Source organism: Periplaneta americana, chromosome 6 (genome assembly GCF_040183065.1).
Source record: "Periplaneta americana isolate PAMFEO1 chromosome 6, P.americana_PAMFEO1_priV1, whole genome shotgun sequence".
NCBI lineage: Eukaryota > Metazoa > Arthropoda > Insecta > Blattodea > Blattidae > Periplaneta > Periplaneta americana.
In genome coordinates, this window is record NC_091122.1 from 2280216 (window position 1) to 2293957 (window position 13742).

Here is a 13742-nt window from a genome sequence, read left to right on the forward strand (position 1 = left end):
AGAGCAGGAAGACCTAAACTACGATGGTTGGATGATGTTCAGGATGATCTAGTTAAAGCAGGAATTAAGAGATGGAGACGGAGAGCCCTAGAGAGGGAAGATTGGGCGGCAATTCTTAAGGAGGTCAAGGCTAAACTAAAAGGACTGTATGACCACAGATGATGATGATGATGATGCATATATTCTGTTTATTTCTTATTTGTGTCATCCGTTTGGTTTTACTTGCATTAATCTGCAGCCCGATTTTAGTGGCTCCTTAAGGACTGTATAGTATGTCTAAATGTTGCAAAGTAAATGCACTATTGGTGACTTGTTGTTGCAGACGGATCATCAGGACTACTGCGAGGTGTGCCAGCAGGGAGGGGAGATCATCTTGTGCGACACGTGCCCTCGTGCCTACCACTTGGTGTGCTTGGACCCCGAGCTGGAGGAGACCCCCGAGGGCAAGTGGTCGTGTCCGCACTGCGAGGGCGAAGGCATCCAGGAGCAGGATGACGACGAGCACATGGAGTTCTGTCGCGTGTGCAAGGACGGGGGCGAACTGTTGTGCTGCGACTCGTGCCCCTCCGCGTACCACACGTTCTGCCTGAACCCCCCCCTCACCGACATCCCCGACGGCGACTGGAAGTGTCCGCGCTGCTCGGCCAAGCCCCTGCCTGGGAAAGTCGCCAAGATCTTGACCTGGCGGTGGGCGGAGTCAAAGAAGCACGACAGGGACGAGGACGACAAGCCCTCCGAGGAGCCGTCGACGAGCAAGCGACCGCCCCGCACTCCCAAGCCACAGCGAGAGTTCTTCGTGAAGTGGCACGAGAAGTCGTACTGGCACTGCGAGTGGGTCTCCGAGCTCCAGGTTCGTGACCGAAAATGTGTGATGTAGAAAAGAGGTTCACTGCCTGCCTTTGTTCAACTCTCTTACCAGCCCTGTCATATCTTTAACAGTAATTTACACCGGCTGGTTCTGTATGCAAACTAGAATACATTGTGATATTATCATGACATTCTGCTGAAAACATTGCCATAGCCATTGACAGATTTCACTTCATCTTTGCTTTCTAGACTACTTCTGTCTTAGAGTTGAGTTCCACAATTCGTGTTGATTTCATACTTCTAAAATGTTCGTTCCAGTTGGTCTAATAATTTTGTGTAAATTTCTGATTGATTTATCTTTCAGTCTTGATGAAATTTTGTCATTTCTTCTGTGGTTCAAAGCATGAATCAGCAGTATTCCTCATGAATTTCGTTTCTGCTGAATCTTCTCTTTTCTTCTATTGTCTTGTTAATTGTTGGAGTTATTACTTCTATGAACTGTAAAATGAGTCAATGTCAATGCTTATCTACTCATCATATAGCTAATACCAAACTTCATCATCAACTCCATCTCTTCCAGTGTGTCATGAAAGTCGTCCTCTTCAGAACACGATTTTATTCTTTTTAAATCAGTCATATTCTCCATATCACTTTCATTTAAATCACTTGTAGCATCCATTTCTCGACCATATGAAAGTGTATGTGAACGTACACTACTGCCATGTGTAGAATTATGTATGGCACATTCATAAATACTAGCAACACTCTGGCATGTGTTAGATGATAAATATTCGCTCTTCATTCCGAATTCAAAAGAATCTTCAGCCGTAACATGAAAGCTGCTTTCAACAGGTTTTGCAAGTGTGCACTGAACATAGTGACATTCCTTTCTATCCTCACCATTTTCGTGAACGACATCATCAGTCTTTACATTAGAATTTTCTTTATCTTTTATTGCCATTTTGAACAGACATTTTTTTGTCTGCACCATCACAAGGTACATTCTTCAAAACAGCATGATATATTGCAGCTTCAGAAAGAACAGACAGAAATCCTCCATCCTCGTCAGCATCTTTCACATTGTTCTGCAAATCCTTATTACTTGTGTTCACGTCTTCATCCTTACTACTTGTGTTCACTTCTTCATCCTTACTACTTGTGTTCACTTCTTCATTGTGTTCACTTCTTCATCCTTACTACTTGTGTTCATCCTTACTACTTGTGTTCACTTCTTCATTCTTCAAGAAGAACTGTGACTGCTCCTCAGCTTCAGAAATCAAAGAATATTCATAGCACCCCTCATCAGGAATCATTTCGTGTGCTTTCTGTTTTTTTTTATTTCAATATCAAACTCTGGAGAAGGTGCCGTAGCAGGAATCATATCCTCTGATATTTGAGAATAATTGTCATGTTCACCAGAAATGTAGGAAATACTTTCTTTCTCTTCTTCATTTGACTGCGTACTGAAAGACACAAATGCCTCGTCTACTTTTTCTTTACCATAGTGATGCTCTAAATCTCCAAGGAAAATATTACGACTCAATGAAGTGTCATGTTTTTCTGTTGGTGAACTACAAGATGATAAGTCTGTTTCAGAGATTAGCCTCGAGAAGTGAGAGATTTCTGATTTATGTACAATGGGTTTTGATTGGCAATTTGTTCTATCTGATTCACAATTTCCCAAGGAAATATCCAAGTAATCTCTACCCTAGGTTTCACCTTTTACTATGTCATCTGCTCCTGGATGCAATTCTGGGCTTTGATCAAAAGACAAATCATTTTCATCATCATTCAAGGTTATTACATCATCCGTCGATGTTTCGGACTGTTAGTATTATCAGCCTGTTTCTTGGTGCTCGTCAGTTGCTGTGTTCGAAACTCGTGTTCTTTCATCTTTTCTATCAGCATATCTCTTATCTTCCTATCCTCTTCTGAAATTTCACTTGGACTTAATTTTTCAGCACCTTCAAACATCATGCTTGAATCTAGTGACAATCTTGAGGTTTCATCTGCTAGTTGCCCATCTATCTTTGATAATATTGATAATGAATCGGTAGACATTTCAGAAGAATACGAGAGACAATGTGGGTCTCTCCATCCTCCAAATCATTCAATTTCAGAATACCTGGGAAAGAATGATGCATGTCTGGGAGTGTTCTCAGAGCTTGTGCATCCCTCTTCCTCCACAATGTCCATATTAATATACCGATCCACAAGCTTAATAGAAAAGACCAGGTTTTATTATCAAGATTAAGAATTGGACATACAAAATTTACCCATTCCTACCTCATATCAAGAAATGAACCACCAACCTGTGAAACCTGTCATTGCTTACTCACCGTTAAACACGTCACCATAGAATGCCGGAAATATCACACCTCAAGGAAAAAGTACAACATACCAAATGATATATCTACAGCACTCAAGAATACAGATGTTCTTCTACAAGTAATTCAATTTAAATAAATTTCCTTGTATAATATGATTTGATTGTAAAATTTATGCTGTTCATATACTCTTTATTAATTTTTTCTTATTTAATTATTATTATTAATATATATTTTTTTTTACCTCTAGATACATTGTACATTGTACCTTGTTTGTAATCGTCACTGTTTGTCTTGCATTGTTCTGTATATGAATATTGTGGTCGCAAAAAGACCTAGCAGTTATGCGACCTAAAATAAATCTAAAAAAAATGCTTATCTGTTTTCTGTAAAGGTGTTACAATTTATTAATCACATGAACGTTTTCGGCACATGTGTGTGCCATCTTCAGATGTTTCAAAATATACTACATATTAACAATGCCATAATGGTTAACAGCATTTTTGTTCAAGAATTAAAACAGAAAATCAATATCCCGAATTTAAAAGAAAACTTACAAATTAAACCAAACCCTTTAACTCTATTAAATATAGAATATAATCTAAATTTAACAGAAGAAATACTGAAATCGGAAGTAAATACTGAAACAATTGTCTTTAGAGACAATTAATATTAGGTACCTTCCACAAAACTGGTTTCATTTATACACCGATGGATCCTTGATCTCCAGAGAACAAGGTGCCGGTGCAGGTGTTACGTGCTGTCTCTTCTCGCTTTATAGATCTCTTGGATATGGAACAAGTTTTGATGGTGAAATCATTGCAATAAGTGAATGTCTCAGGAATCTTCTATGCCACATCAATAAATTTAAGAATGCAGTTATATTGTCAGACTCCAAAGCAGCTATTCTATCAATCGTCTCTAAACACACACCTTCATCTCAAACAGTAGAAATGACTAAAATGCTCTCTCAATTAATATCACTCAATAAAAGAATTGTATTCCAGTGGATACCATCCCATTGTGGAATCCTGGGAAACGAGAATGCGGATGCTTTAGCAAAGAAGGGCAGCACTGCTACTTACAGACCTGTTACTAAATCTACGTATTACTCTGTGAAAAGATTTATTAAATCTACATACTTAGACTTCAACAAACAAAATTTGATAAGTCAATCCCAAGGGAAAAAATGGAACTCTCTGCATCAAAATCCACAGCTAATTCCCGATTTACCACGAAAATCGTCTGTAGCTGCATTTAGATTGGCACAGGCCATGATTGTTTGGCCAAACACCTGCATAGAATTGGAATATATCAGTCCCCTAACTGTCCATTGTGCAACTCAAACCAAGAAATGGATTCGGAACAACAACAACAACATAATGGTTACACATACTGTCGACATAACAAAATTGTTGTAATAACTGGAATCTATAATACACAAGTATCTTACACGCCATGATCAACTTTTCCAAGTGTTTATTACATGTGACAGTGAATGACATTAAGCAATCAGTGAACATCACCCATTAATAGACGTAATTTATGGCTCACATTTTACTTGTTATTCTGATTAGATCTATCTTATCTGGTATTAATGTTGTTGTTTTCTAATGCCAGGCGTTTGACAATAAAGTCATTTGACCTCTTGCACTCCAATATTTTTGAAAGATATTATCATGGCCAGCCACTGAAGCACAGATTTTGAGGTGTTCCGAATCCATTTCTTGGTTTGAGTTGCACAATGGGCAGTTAGGGGACTGATATATCCTGGTATTAATGTGCAACTAGGTAATTAACTTGATATTTGAAGTCATCTACTTCATCTGATATCGTGATAACTGTCAGCTTTTATTTATTAAAAATTTTATTAAATATGTGAACTAATCCATCACGAAGGGATAATGTTTTAATTAACAGTTTTTAATTGTTTTACTTAGTATTGTATGCTATAATCATTTTAACTGGCAATGGGTATATTGCAATAAGGTCATTTATGTACACATATAACGGTTATGTCGACAGCCATTATGGCATTGTTAATATGTAGTATATTTTCCAGCATCTGAAGATGGCACACACATGTGCCGAAAACGTTCATGTGATTAATAAATTGTAACACCTTTACAAAAAACAGATAAGCATTGATGGCCCATTCAAACTTATTTTATTGTAGCTAGCTTATCGGACAAACTCGTAACAAAATGAAATTCTATGAACTGGTTATCGGTTTTTTCCTTACGGTGGGTACTTGACTGTTCGTCATTCACCCATGTGAAGCCAGTTGTGTAGACCAATTTACCAACAGAGTGCACCATGGGAGGCTGGTCTGTGATGAGATGAGGTGATGAGACTTCTTGGGATGCCACGGGCAACTGGAGAAAATTCCTATGTTACCCAGACCATGGACTTACCCAATAAGTTACAAGAGGTCATGCCAGGGATTGAACCCAGGTCCACAGGATTATGAATTGAGTGCTGTGTAGTCTCTAGACAGACCACCGTGGCAGCTTGTCTAATAATTTTGTGTAAATCTTCTGTTCATTCAACTTCCAAGCTCTCTGTCAGATTTTCTCATCTCCTCTGTGATTGAAAGTATAAATCAGCAAGCAGTCTTGCTCATGATTTTAATTTCTGCCAAAGGTCTTCCTTTTCTTTAACTGGTTTTAATTGTTCAGTTCTTATTTCTGTATTCTGGTATTGACGTTGGTAGTGTGTCGTAAATATTTTACTTTATTGTTGTAGCCAGAGTTTGAGAATTTGATTTATGAGTCATGTTGTTCATGAATTTTAAGATTATTTGATGGCCTGTATTCTGTTTTCATATGATAAATTACAACAGACATGTGAAGCACACGCATTTGCAGCCTTTCAACAAGGTGTAAACTGTGACTAGAATCTCTCTTAAATGTGTCCTGCATGCAATTCTGTTAACAAGTGGTCTCTGGATTCCTTGTCAGAGGGTGCAATATCCCTGAATTAGAACCTACGTAAATAATTCAGATGTTTTGATACATACTCAAATTGTACTTCTGACTGGCCCTTTTGATCAGAATTTGTTTTATTTTATTATTATACTGTAGCATGCAAATTAATCCGAACACGACATATTTTTACATTTTCTGTCATTGTTGGCCTCACAGCTGCTCATACCGCTTTAATTGACATCTGTAGTATGTGTAATTCCATTGTTGAAGGTCTGTCGTTATTATTTTTTTATAATATGTGACATTTTGCCTGTCGTTTTGTACTTATAAGCATTTCAGTTGTGTTGAAGACTTAATACTGCAATCCTGTGTACATTCTGTCGTCCTCACAAATGGATACAACTCCACGAAAAGTCTAAAATTATAACATTAGCAGAGCATTCTTCTATGACACAGAGGCAAATTGCTGCAGAATGTCACATCAGTTTGGCTACTGTTAATTCGATCATAAAACGATACAGGGAGACTGGATCCATCACACCCCAGAAAAAAGGAAACTGTGGCCGGAAAAGGAAGACTTCACCTGCAGATGATCGTTTAATTGTCAGGAAAAGTAAATTAAATCCTAGACTAACTGCTGTCGACTTAACCCGCGAGTTAATGGCTACCGCTGGGGCGAATATTCACGTTGCAACAGTGCGGCGTAGGCTTTTGGAAGCTGGAAAACGGGCTCGTAAGCCTATTAAGAAGCAACTGCTAACCCCTGTTATGTGCAAAAAACGCTTAATGTGGGCAAAATTGCATCAACACTGGACAGTGAATGACTGGAAGAATGTACTTTTTTCCGATGAATCTCATTTCGAGGTCCATGGCCACCGTGTTTCTTACATACGGAAAGGATCCGAAAAAGTAACAGCAGCTCATCTCCAACAAGCACCCAAATACCCCCCTAAAGTAATGTTTTGGGGTTGTTTTACACATGAAGGGCTTGGAGCATTAATACCTATCAAGGGAATGATGAATTCTGACAAATATATTCACTTATTGGAAACCAGAATCGTACCCCAGCTGCGAAAATCATTTCCGGATGGCAGAGATGTGTTCCAACAAGACCTGGCACCATGCCATACGTCTCGAAAAACTACGGAATTCTTCAACAAGAAGAATATTCAGGTACTCCCTGGCCAGGCAACTCACCCGACATCAACCCCATTGAGAACTTGTGGTCAATTTGCAAAAGAAGAATGCAAAAAATGGATTGTTCTACAAAGGAGAAGATGATTTCTGCCCTCATTGGTGTATGGTTTCTCGATGAAGAAATGAAGAATGTTTGTGGGAAATTAGTGGAATCCATGCCAAATCGTCTCAGAGCTGTTATTAGGAACAAGGGAGGCCACATAGATTACTGAGGTATGTCTTAGATCCTTTTTTTTTTACCCCGTTTGAGTGTTTTTACATAAGTAATTACGTTGTTCGGATTAATTTGCACGCTACTGTATGATTGCATTACACTTCTGGAATCTTGTGGGTTATTGATTGTACATTGCATTTCATCTTCAGTTTGGGCAACATTATGTATGAAACATCAGTATAGAACCCTATACATTTCATACCGGTACCAGATTGCACTGTTACATGATGTTTCACTGTCTGCAGATGGATGTATTCCACCCTCTGATGATCCGCAACTACATGCGAAAATATGACATGGATGAGCCTCCAAAACTGGAAGAGCCAATAGACGAGCTGGACAACCGCATGAAGAGAATCAAGGAGGCCAATGCAGATGACTCGGCCCTCGAGGACAAATACTACAGGTGCACTTGCAATGCCCAGTCTGTAGTTGCTTTTCTATTTTTAATCTATACTAATAATAAATCTGTAGCCGAAATTTTTCTGGTAATTTTCGATTTTCCAAAAATAATTGGTCCTAACATATATAATTAACCACCCTGAAACCGAAAATCGCTTTTTTGAAATTTTTGTTTGTATGTCTGTCTGTCTGTATGTTTGTTACCTTTTCACGCGATAATGACTGAACAGATTTCGATGAAAATTGGAATATAAATTATGTTCGTTGTAACTTAGATTTTAGGCTATATGGCATTCAAAATATATTATTTAAAAGGTGGGTTATAAGGGGGCCTGAATTAAGTAAATCGAAATATCTCGCTTATTATTGATTTTTCTAAAAAATGTTACATAACAAAAGTTTCTTTAAAAATGATTTCCGATAAGTTTTATTCCTTGAAAAAGTTTGATATGATTGATGTTTAATGAGATAAATGAGTTTTAAAATTAAAATAACTGCCATCCAAGGCCGTGTAATGAATTAAAAAAACAAATGACTTCGTCTATAAGGGGCCTTGGACACAACAATCGAAAGCTATGAAACATAGCCTACAGACAATGTTTCTGTGTTTGTATGAAGTAATATCGGAAGCTAAATTAACCGATTTGTATAATTAATTATTATTTCATCATTGGAAAGTGTAGTTTCTCTGTATGGACATAATGCTATAATGTTATTACAGTAACTTGTGAGTGAATTGAGGACAGGTAAGATTAAAATAGCTTCTTATGCACAGAAAACTTGATAGGTTGTTCTGTATATTCATTTCCTGTATTTCTTAAAATAATGTTTATGAACATATTCATTTTTATCTCAGAGACTTAACGAACAAGAGTGAATGATTTAGTATGCAGTAATAGTACGTTAGCTTAGCAATCCATTATTGTATAATTCAAATTTTAATTATGCTCAATTGAATCGTGTTAAAATACATAAAATATATATGCAATAAATGCAATGCAAAAAAATTGGGTAATGAGCCAAGCAGATTATGTTGCGCTGTTGTAAAAGCTGTTCCTCCTGAGATTCAAGAGCTCCCACAACAAATTAAAAAGTTTCTAATTCGAGTACATCCGTTATCAACACACTTTTTACATAATATAATATAAACATAATAATAAATCTGTAGCCAAAATTTTTCTGTTAATTTTCGCTTTTCCAAAAATAATTGGTAATAAGAATTAAGAAACATGTTAAAGGAATTGTCATTGCACCAAATGAGTGGTCTCTGGATCAAAATGATCGCATTTTAATATTTTTAATACAATTTAATTTAAGTAACATATTAAACGATTTATCCTTCTATCAAACACGAATGTTCTCTGGATCAAATGTCCTATTTTAATTATGTAATTACTTTATATTTATTTCTAACGCGCACGGGTACGGCTAGTATATAATACTTTCTTACCTTGTGTTAATTGGTGTCAGTTTTATGCTGTCTCCTGTATATTGTGGGCAATGGCCTAGAGTTTTGGTTTCTCTTAATATTACTGTTAATTCTGGTGTGCTTCAAGGAATTTGGGTTTTCAATGGGTTCTTACATGTTTTCTAGATTTTATTATGCCTTTTGCAGATTTGGTATACAGGGTTGTCATTGGTTTTGATGTGAATAAGGTATTCTTTTGTTACAATGTGATCCATTCTTGCTTTTACTATCAGTGTTTGAAACAGAGGTTGTAACTGGCCACTGGTATGCTTTCAATCTGCCAGTTATCTTTCAATTTTTTTTTTTCTATTTTATTGGGTTATTTTACGACGCTGTATCAACATCTAGATTATTTAGCGTCTGAATGAAATGAAGGTGATAATGCCGGTGAAATGAGTCCGGGGTCCAGCACGGAAAGTTACCCAGCATTTGCTCGTATTGGGTTGAGGGAAAATCCCAGAAAAAACCTCAACCAGGTAACTTGCCCTGACCAGGATTCGAACCCGGGATACCTGGTTTCGCGGCCAGACGCACTGACCGTTACTCCACAGTTGTGGACGTTATCTTTCAATTCCTCCAAACTATATGGAGGTTTGTTTCATACACTGCCTTTCAAACTGCCAAGAAGTAAAAGTCACGTGGCATTAGAGTGGGGAACCAAGGGGACTATACATTATCAACAATCATTCTATCAACAAACACGTTTTGTTGTTATTAGAGAAGAAAAATTCGCTCCAGTATCAGGGATCGAACCCGGGTTCTTGATTTTACATGCCAAGCCCTCTAACCCTGAGCTGTGCCTAAGCTCAATCCATAGCACTGGATCGAATCGCTGTCTAATATTTTTCCCTTTGTGGCCTTACTCAATGTTCGACATAATTATATTAAGTCAAGTGCCATTATACAAGGAGTGCACTCAATTGAGTGACTTGGTGGCCGGGATTCCACAGTATATGCACTATTGGGCGAAGAATCTACGTAAAGATTAATTTTTGGTCCTACAGAATTTGTCTGTTATGGTAACAATGGTATATAGAACCAAGTACTCGGGTTCAATCCCCGGTGCCGCAGCGAATTTTTCTCCTCTAATAACATTTTTCCCATAACAGATCAATTCTGTAGGATCAAAAATTAATCTATACGTAGTATGTAAACACTGTTTTGTTTTCGAGAGTTATGCATGTGGACAGTTCTGAATCCTGTTCGAACAAATCATACATCGTCTTCCATTACTTCCTCGAAAAACTGGTTCAGAATTATTTCAAGCATCAGCATGAGTTTATTGACATAAAAAAAAGAGCAGTTATTATTTTCTTAGCACTAACAGTGCATCAAACACCAATTGTCAGATTATGTAGTGATGTTTCGTCTTTCTGGGTTGTATTTCTTTGTTTTTCAGTGCTATTAAGTTAAAATCTTATAAAATGGAAAATTTATTTGGCACACCGAGGTCCACACTTCTATGAGTGGTGAGATGAACTGTTAATTTAGCAGCATTAGTGTAATCCGTGTGTTGCCATCCATCTCCAGCCAGTTAGCCAAGATGCTAAAGGCCGTGTGTGTGGCAGACATTTAAATTGCAAGTCTTGTGCACTATATTCTGCCTTACGCTTTGTGTAATCTTGGAATGTGACCGTTTGCCACAGGTACGGCATCAAGCCTGAGTGGATGATCGTGCACCGCATCATCAACCACCGGACCATGCGGGACGGTCGAACCCTGTACCTGGTGAAGTGGCGGGACCTGTCGTATGACCAGGCCACCTGGGAGGAGGAGAACGAGAACATCTTGGGTCTGAAGCAGGCCATTGACTTCTACATGGTGAGTAGCTGGCAACACTGTCTTGTTTGTACAGATCATACATGATAACTCACTGTAGTGTGTGGATGAAGGCTCTTGCTACTGAGATTTCTTGAAGTGTGTAATGGACCTTAGGGATGGCAGATTTCCACTTGAAGATGATCCTGGTTCAGAATGAGCAATTTCTGTAACAGACTGTCGTACGCCGGACTCCTTGTCGTTTCGCTCTCCGACGTGTTGTCGACGTGGGGAGGGGAAACGGGAGTGACGTGACAAGATGGCTGTGGTTTGTGGGTGGGGGGATACGCAACCGTGGTGAAGTTGAAAGGAAAGACTGTTTTTAAAGTAACATTGTTTATTACAGAAATAACAGGGAAAGTGTAACTATGGTTCCCTCCTAGTTCTGTGGTAGGGGTAACGGGGAAGTCGTCGTAGAAATTGATAGTTTAGAAATTCGTCCTGAGGCTTCGATGCGGGGAGAGTTATGATCGGTGATAGTAAAGTGCGACTTGAGTGAGAGGAAGGTAGGGGTAACGGGAGTGCCTGGGGAAAATCGGCTTGCTCTCGTGTGTTGTGGCGGGGGCAGGACAACGAGAGAGAGAGAGGAATCGGGTAGAAGGTTAGTTCTCTGGTTCGAAGGATCAACACAGCATACTGTGCGACTTACCGACTTCGAGAACAAACTCCTGGCATCGGAGGATCAACACAGCGTACTATGCGACTTACCGACTTCGAGAACAAACTCCTGGCATCGGAGGATCAACACAGCGTACTATGCGACTTACCGACTTCGAGAACAAACTCCTGGCATCGGAGGATCAACACAGCGTACTATGCGACTTACCGACTTCGAGAACAAACTCCTGGCATCGGAGGATCAACACAGCATACTATGCGACTTACCGACTTCGAGAACAAACTCCTGGCATTGGAGGATCAACACAGCATACTATGCGACTTACCGACTTCGAGAACAAACTCCTGGCATCGGAGGATCAACACAGCGTACTATGCGACTTACCGACTTCGAGAACAAACTCCTGGCATCGGAGGATCAACACAGCATACTATGCGACTTACCGACTTCGAGAACAAACTCCTGGCATTGGAGGATCAACACAGCATACTATGCGACTTACCGACTTCGAGAACAAACTCCTGGCATCGGAGGATCAACACAGCGTACTATGCGACTTACCGACTTCGAGAACAAACTCCTGGCATCGGAGGATCAACACAGCATACTATGCGACTTACCGACTTCGAGAACAAACTCCTGGCATTGGAGGATCAACACAGCATACTATGCGACTTACCGACTTCGAGAACAAACTCCTGGCATCGGAGGATCAACACAGCTTACTATGCGACTTACCGACTTCAGGAGTGGGGAAAGGTGACCTCTATTATCGACAGATCAAACAGAGCGAACTCGCGACTTACCGACTCTAGAGGGGGATTAAGGAGAGGGTTGTGTTTTATCGAACAAGCCAGGACAAGTGCGGGGAGTCGAAGTCAGGAAGGTGTGAGAGAAGGGCAATCAGGGAAGAGAAGTGGACGGGTAGGTGGTGATGAGACTAGTAGCGAGACGAGAATAACTTAAATTTAGGATATGTAAGAAGTGAGGAAGATTCGGCTGGTGTAAGAAAGAATACAGGAGACAGGGGCGCAGCTTGGCTCCCTGTTCCCGGAGTGGTGGCCGTGTGCAGACACGTCCGAACAAAAGACAACCATAGCGTAGGCCTGGTTGGGAGACTGCTGCCAGTGGCGGAGGACGCGTTAGAGCTACCTCTCTGCCATCTGGCGAACGAGTGTCTGAAGTCGCGGTGATGTGGTATATTTATACCCCTCGGAACAATGGTTGTTGAGGACGCCGTTGACGTCACAGTGCCTGGGGGTATTTCTACTGCCAACGTGACTCATCGCTGTGCGATCTTTGCTTTCTCCCTCACAAGAGGGAAAAAAAAGCAAGCCACCCTGCTTTCTGAGAGAGAGCAGCGACTCTCGTTCGTGCAGGTAGGTTTGAACCATTTAAAGTAGGACGCACGGGCATCAAGAATTGATATACAAACAAGATAACATGTGAAAATTTATGACATCATTAGTGAAAACCAACGTCTAAAAATAAGAGAAATTGCAGCGGATACATATTGGAATCAGCTAAAGATAAATCATGGGAACCCCTTCTCCAGAATTTAAACATCAACCCTGAAGAACCAAGAAATTTAACACTGGCAGCTTTCCATCTTCTGACCGGGCATGATTGTTTGACAGCTCATTTATATAGAATCGGCATCTCCCTCCCACCCAATTGTGTGTTATGTGGAAAGGACGTAATCATGGATAAACACCACCTGGAAAGTTGCGAAGCTTTGCCTGTTGACCTCAACATGACAGAAAAATACTGGACTGCAAGACGGCTGATATCTTCATTGCCATGATACCAGGGGCCTGTTTCTCAAAAATACTAGTTCAGTAGTTCACCAGTTAGTAGTTACCAGAGTATATTTCACCAGCTCTAGTAGATTCTGTTTCTCAAACTATTTCACCAGTCCAGTAACTTGTGACAATTTTTCACTAGTCACATGATCTGTTTCACT

General features: G+C 39.6%; 1 protein-coding gene across 3 annotated transcripts in view; it reads left to right on the forward strand.

Annotated features, from left to right (window-relative positions):
• Nucleotides 1–13742, forward strand: part of Mi-2 (chromodomain-helicase-DNA-binding protein Mi-2 homolog) — an 82714-nt gene that overhangs the window by 20879 nt on the left and 48093 nt on the right. For all 3 annotated transcript variants that reach the window (XM_069827294.1, XM_069827296.1, XM_069827295.1), the window contains exons 7-9: nt 323–850; nt 7718–7878; nt 10989–11163. In XM_069827294.1, coding sequence (XP_069683395.1) covers nt 323–850; nt 7718–7878; nt 10989–11163 — 864 coding nt within the window. The remainder of the gene's footprint in view (nt 1–322; nt 851–7717; nt 7879–10988; nt 11164–13742) is intronic.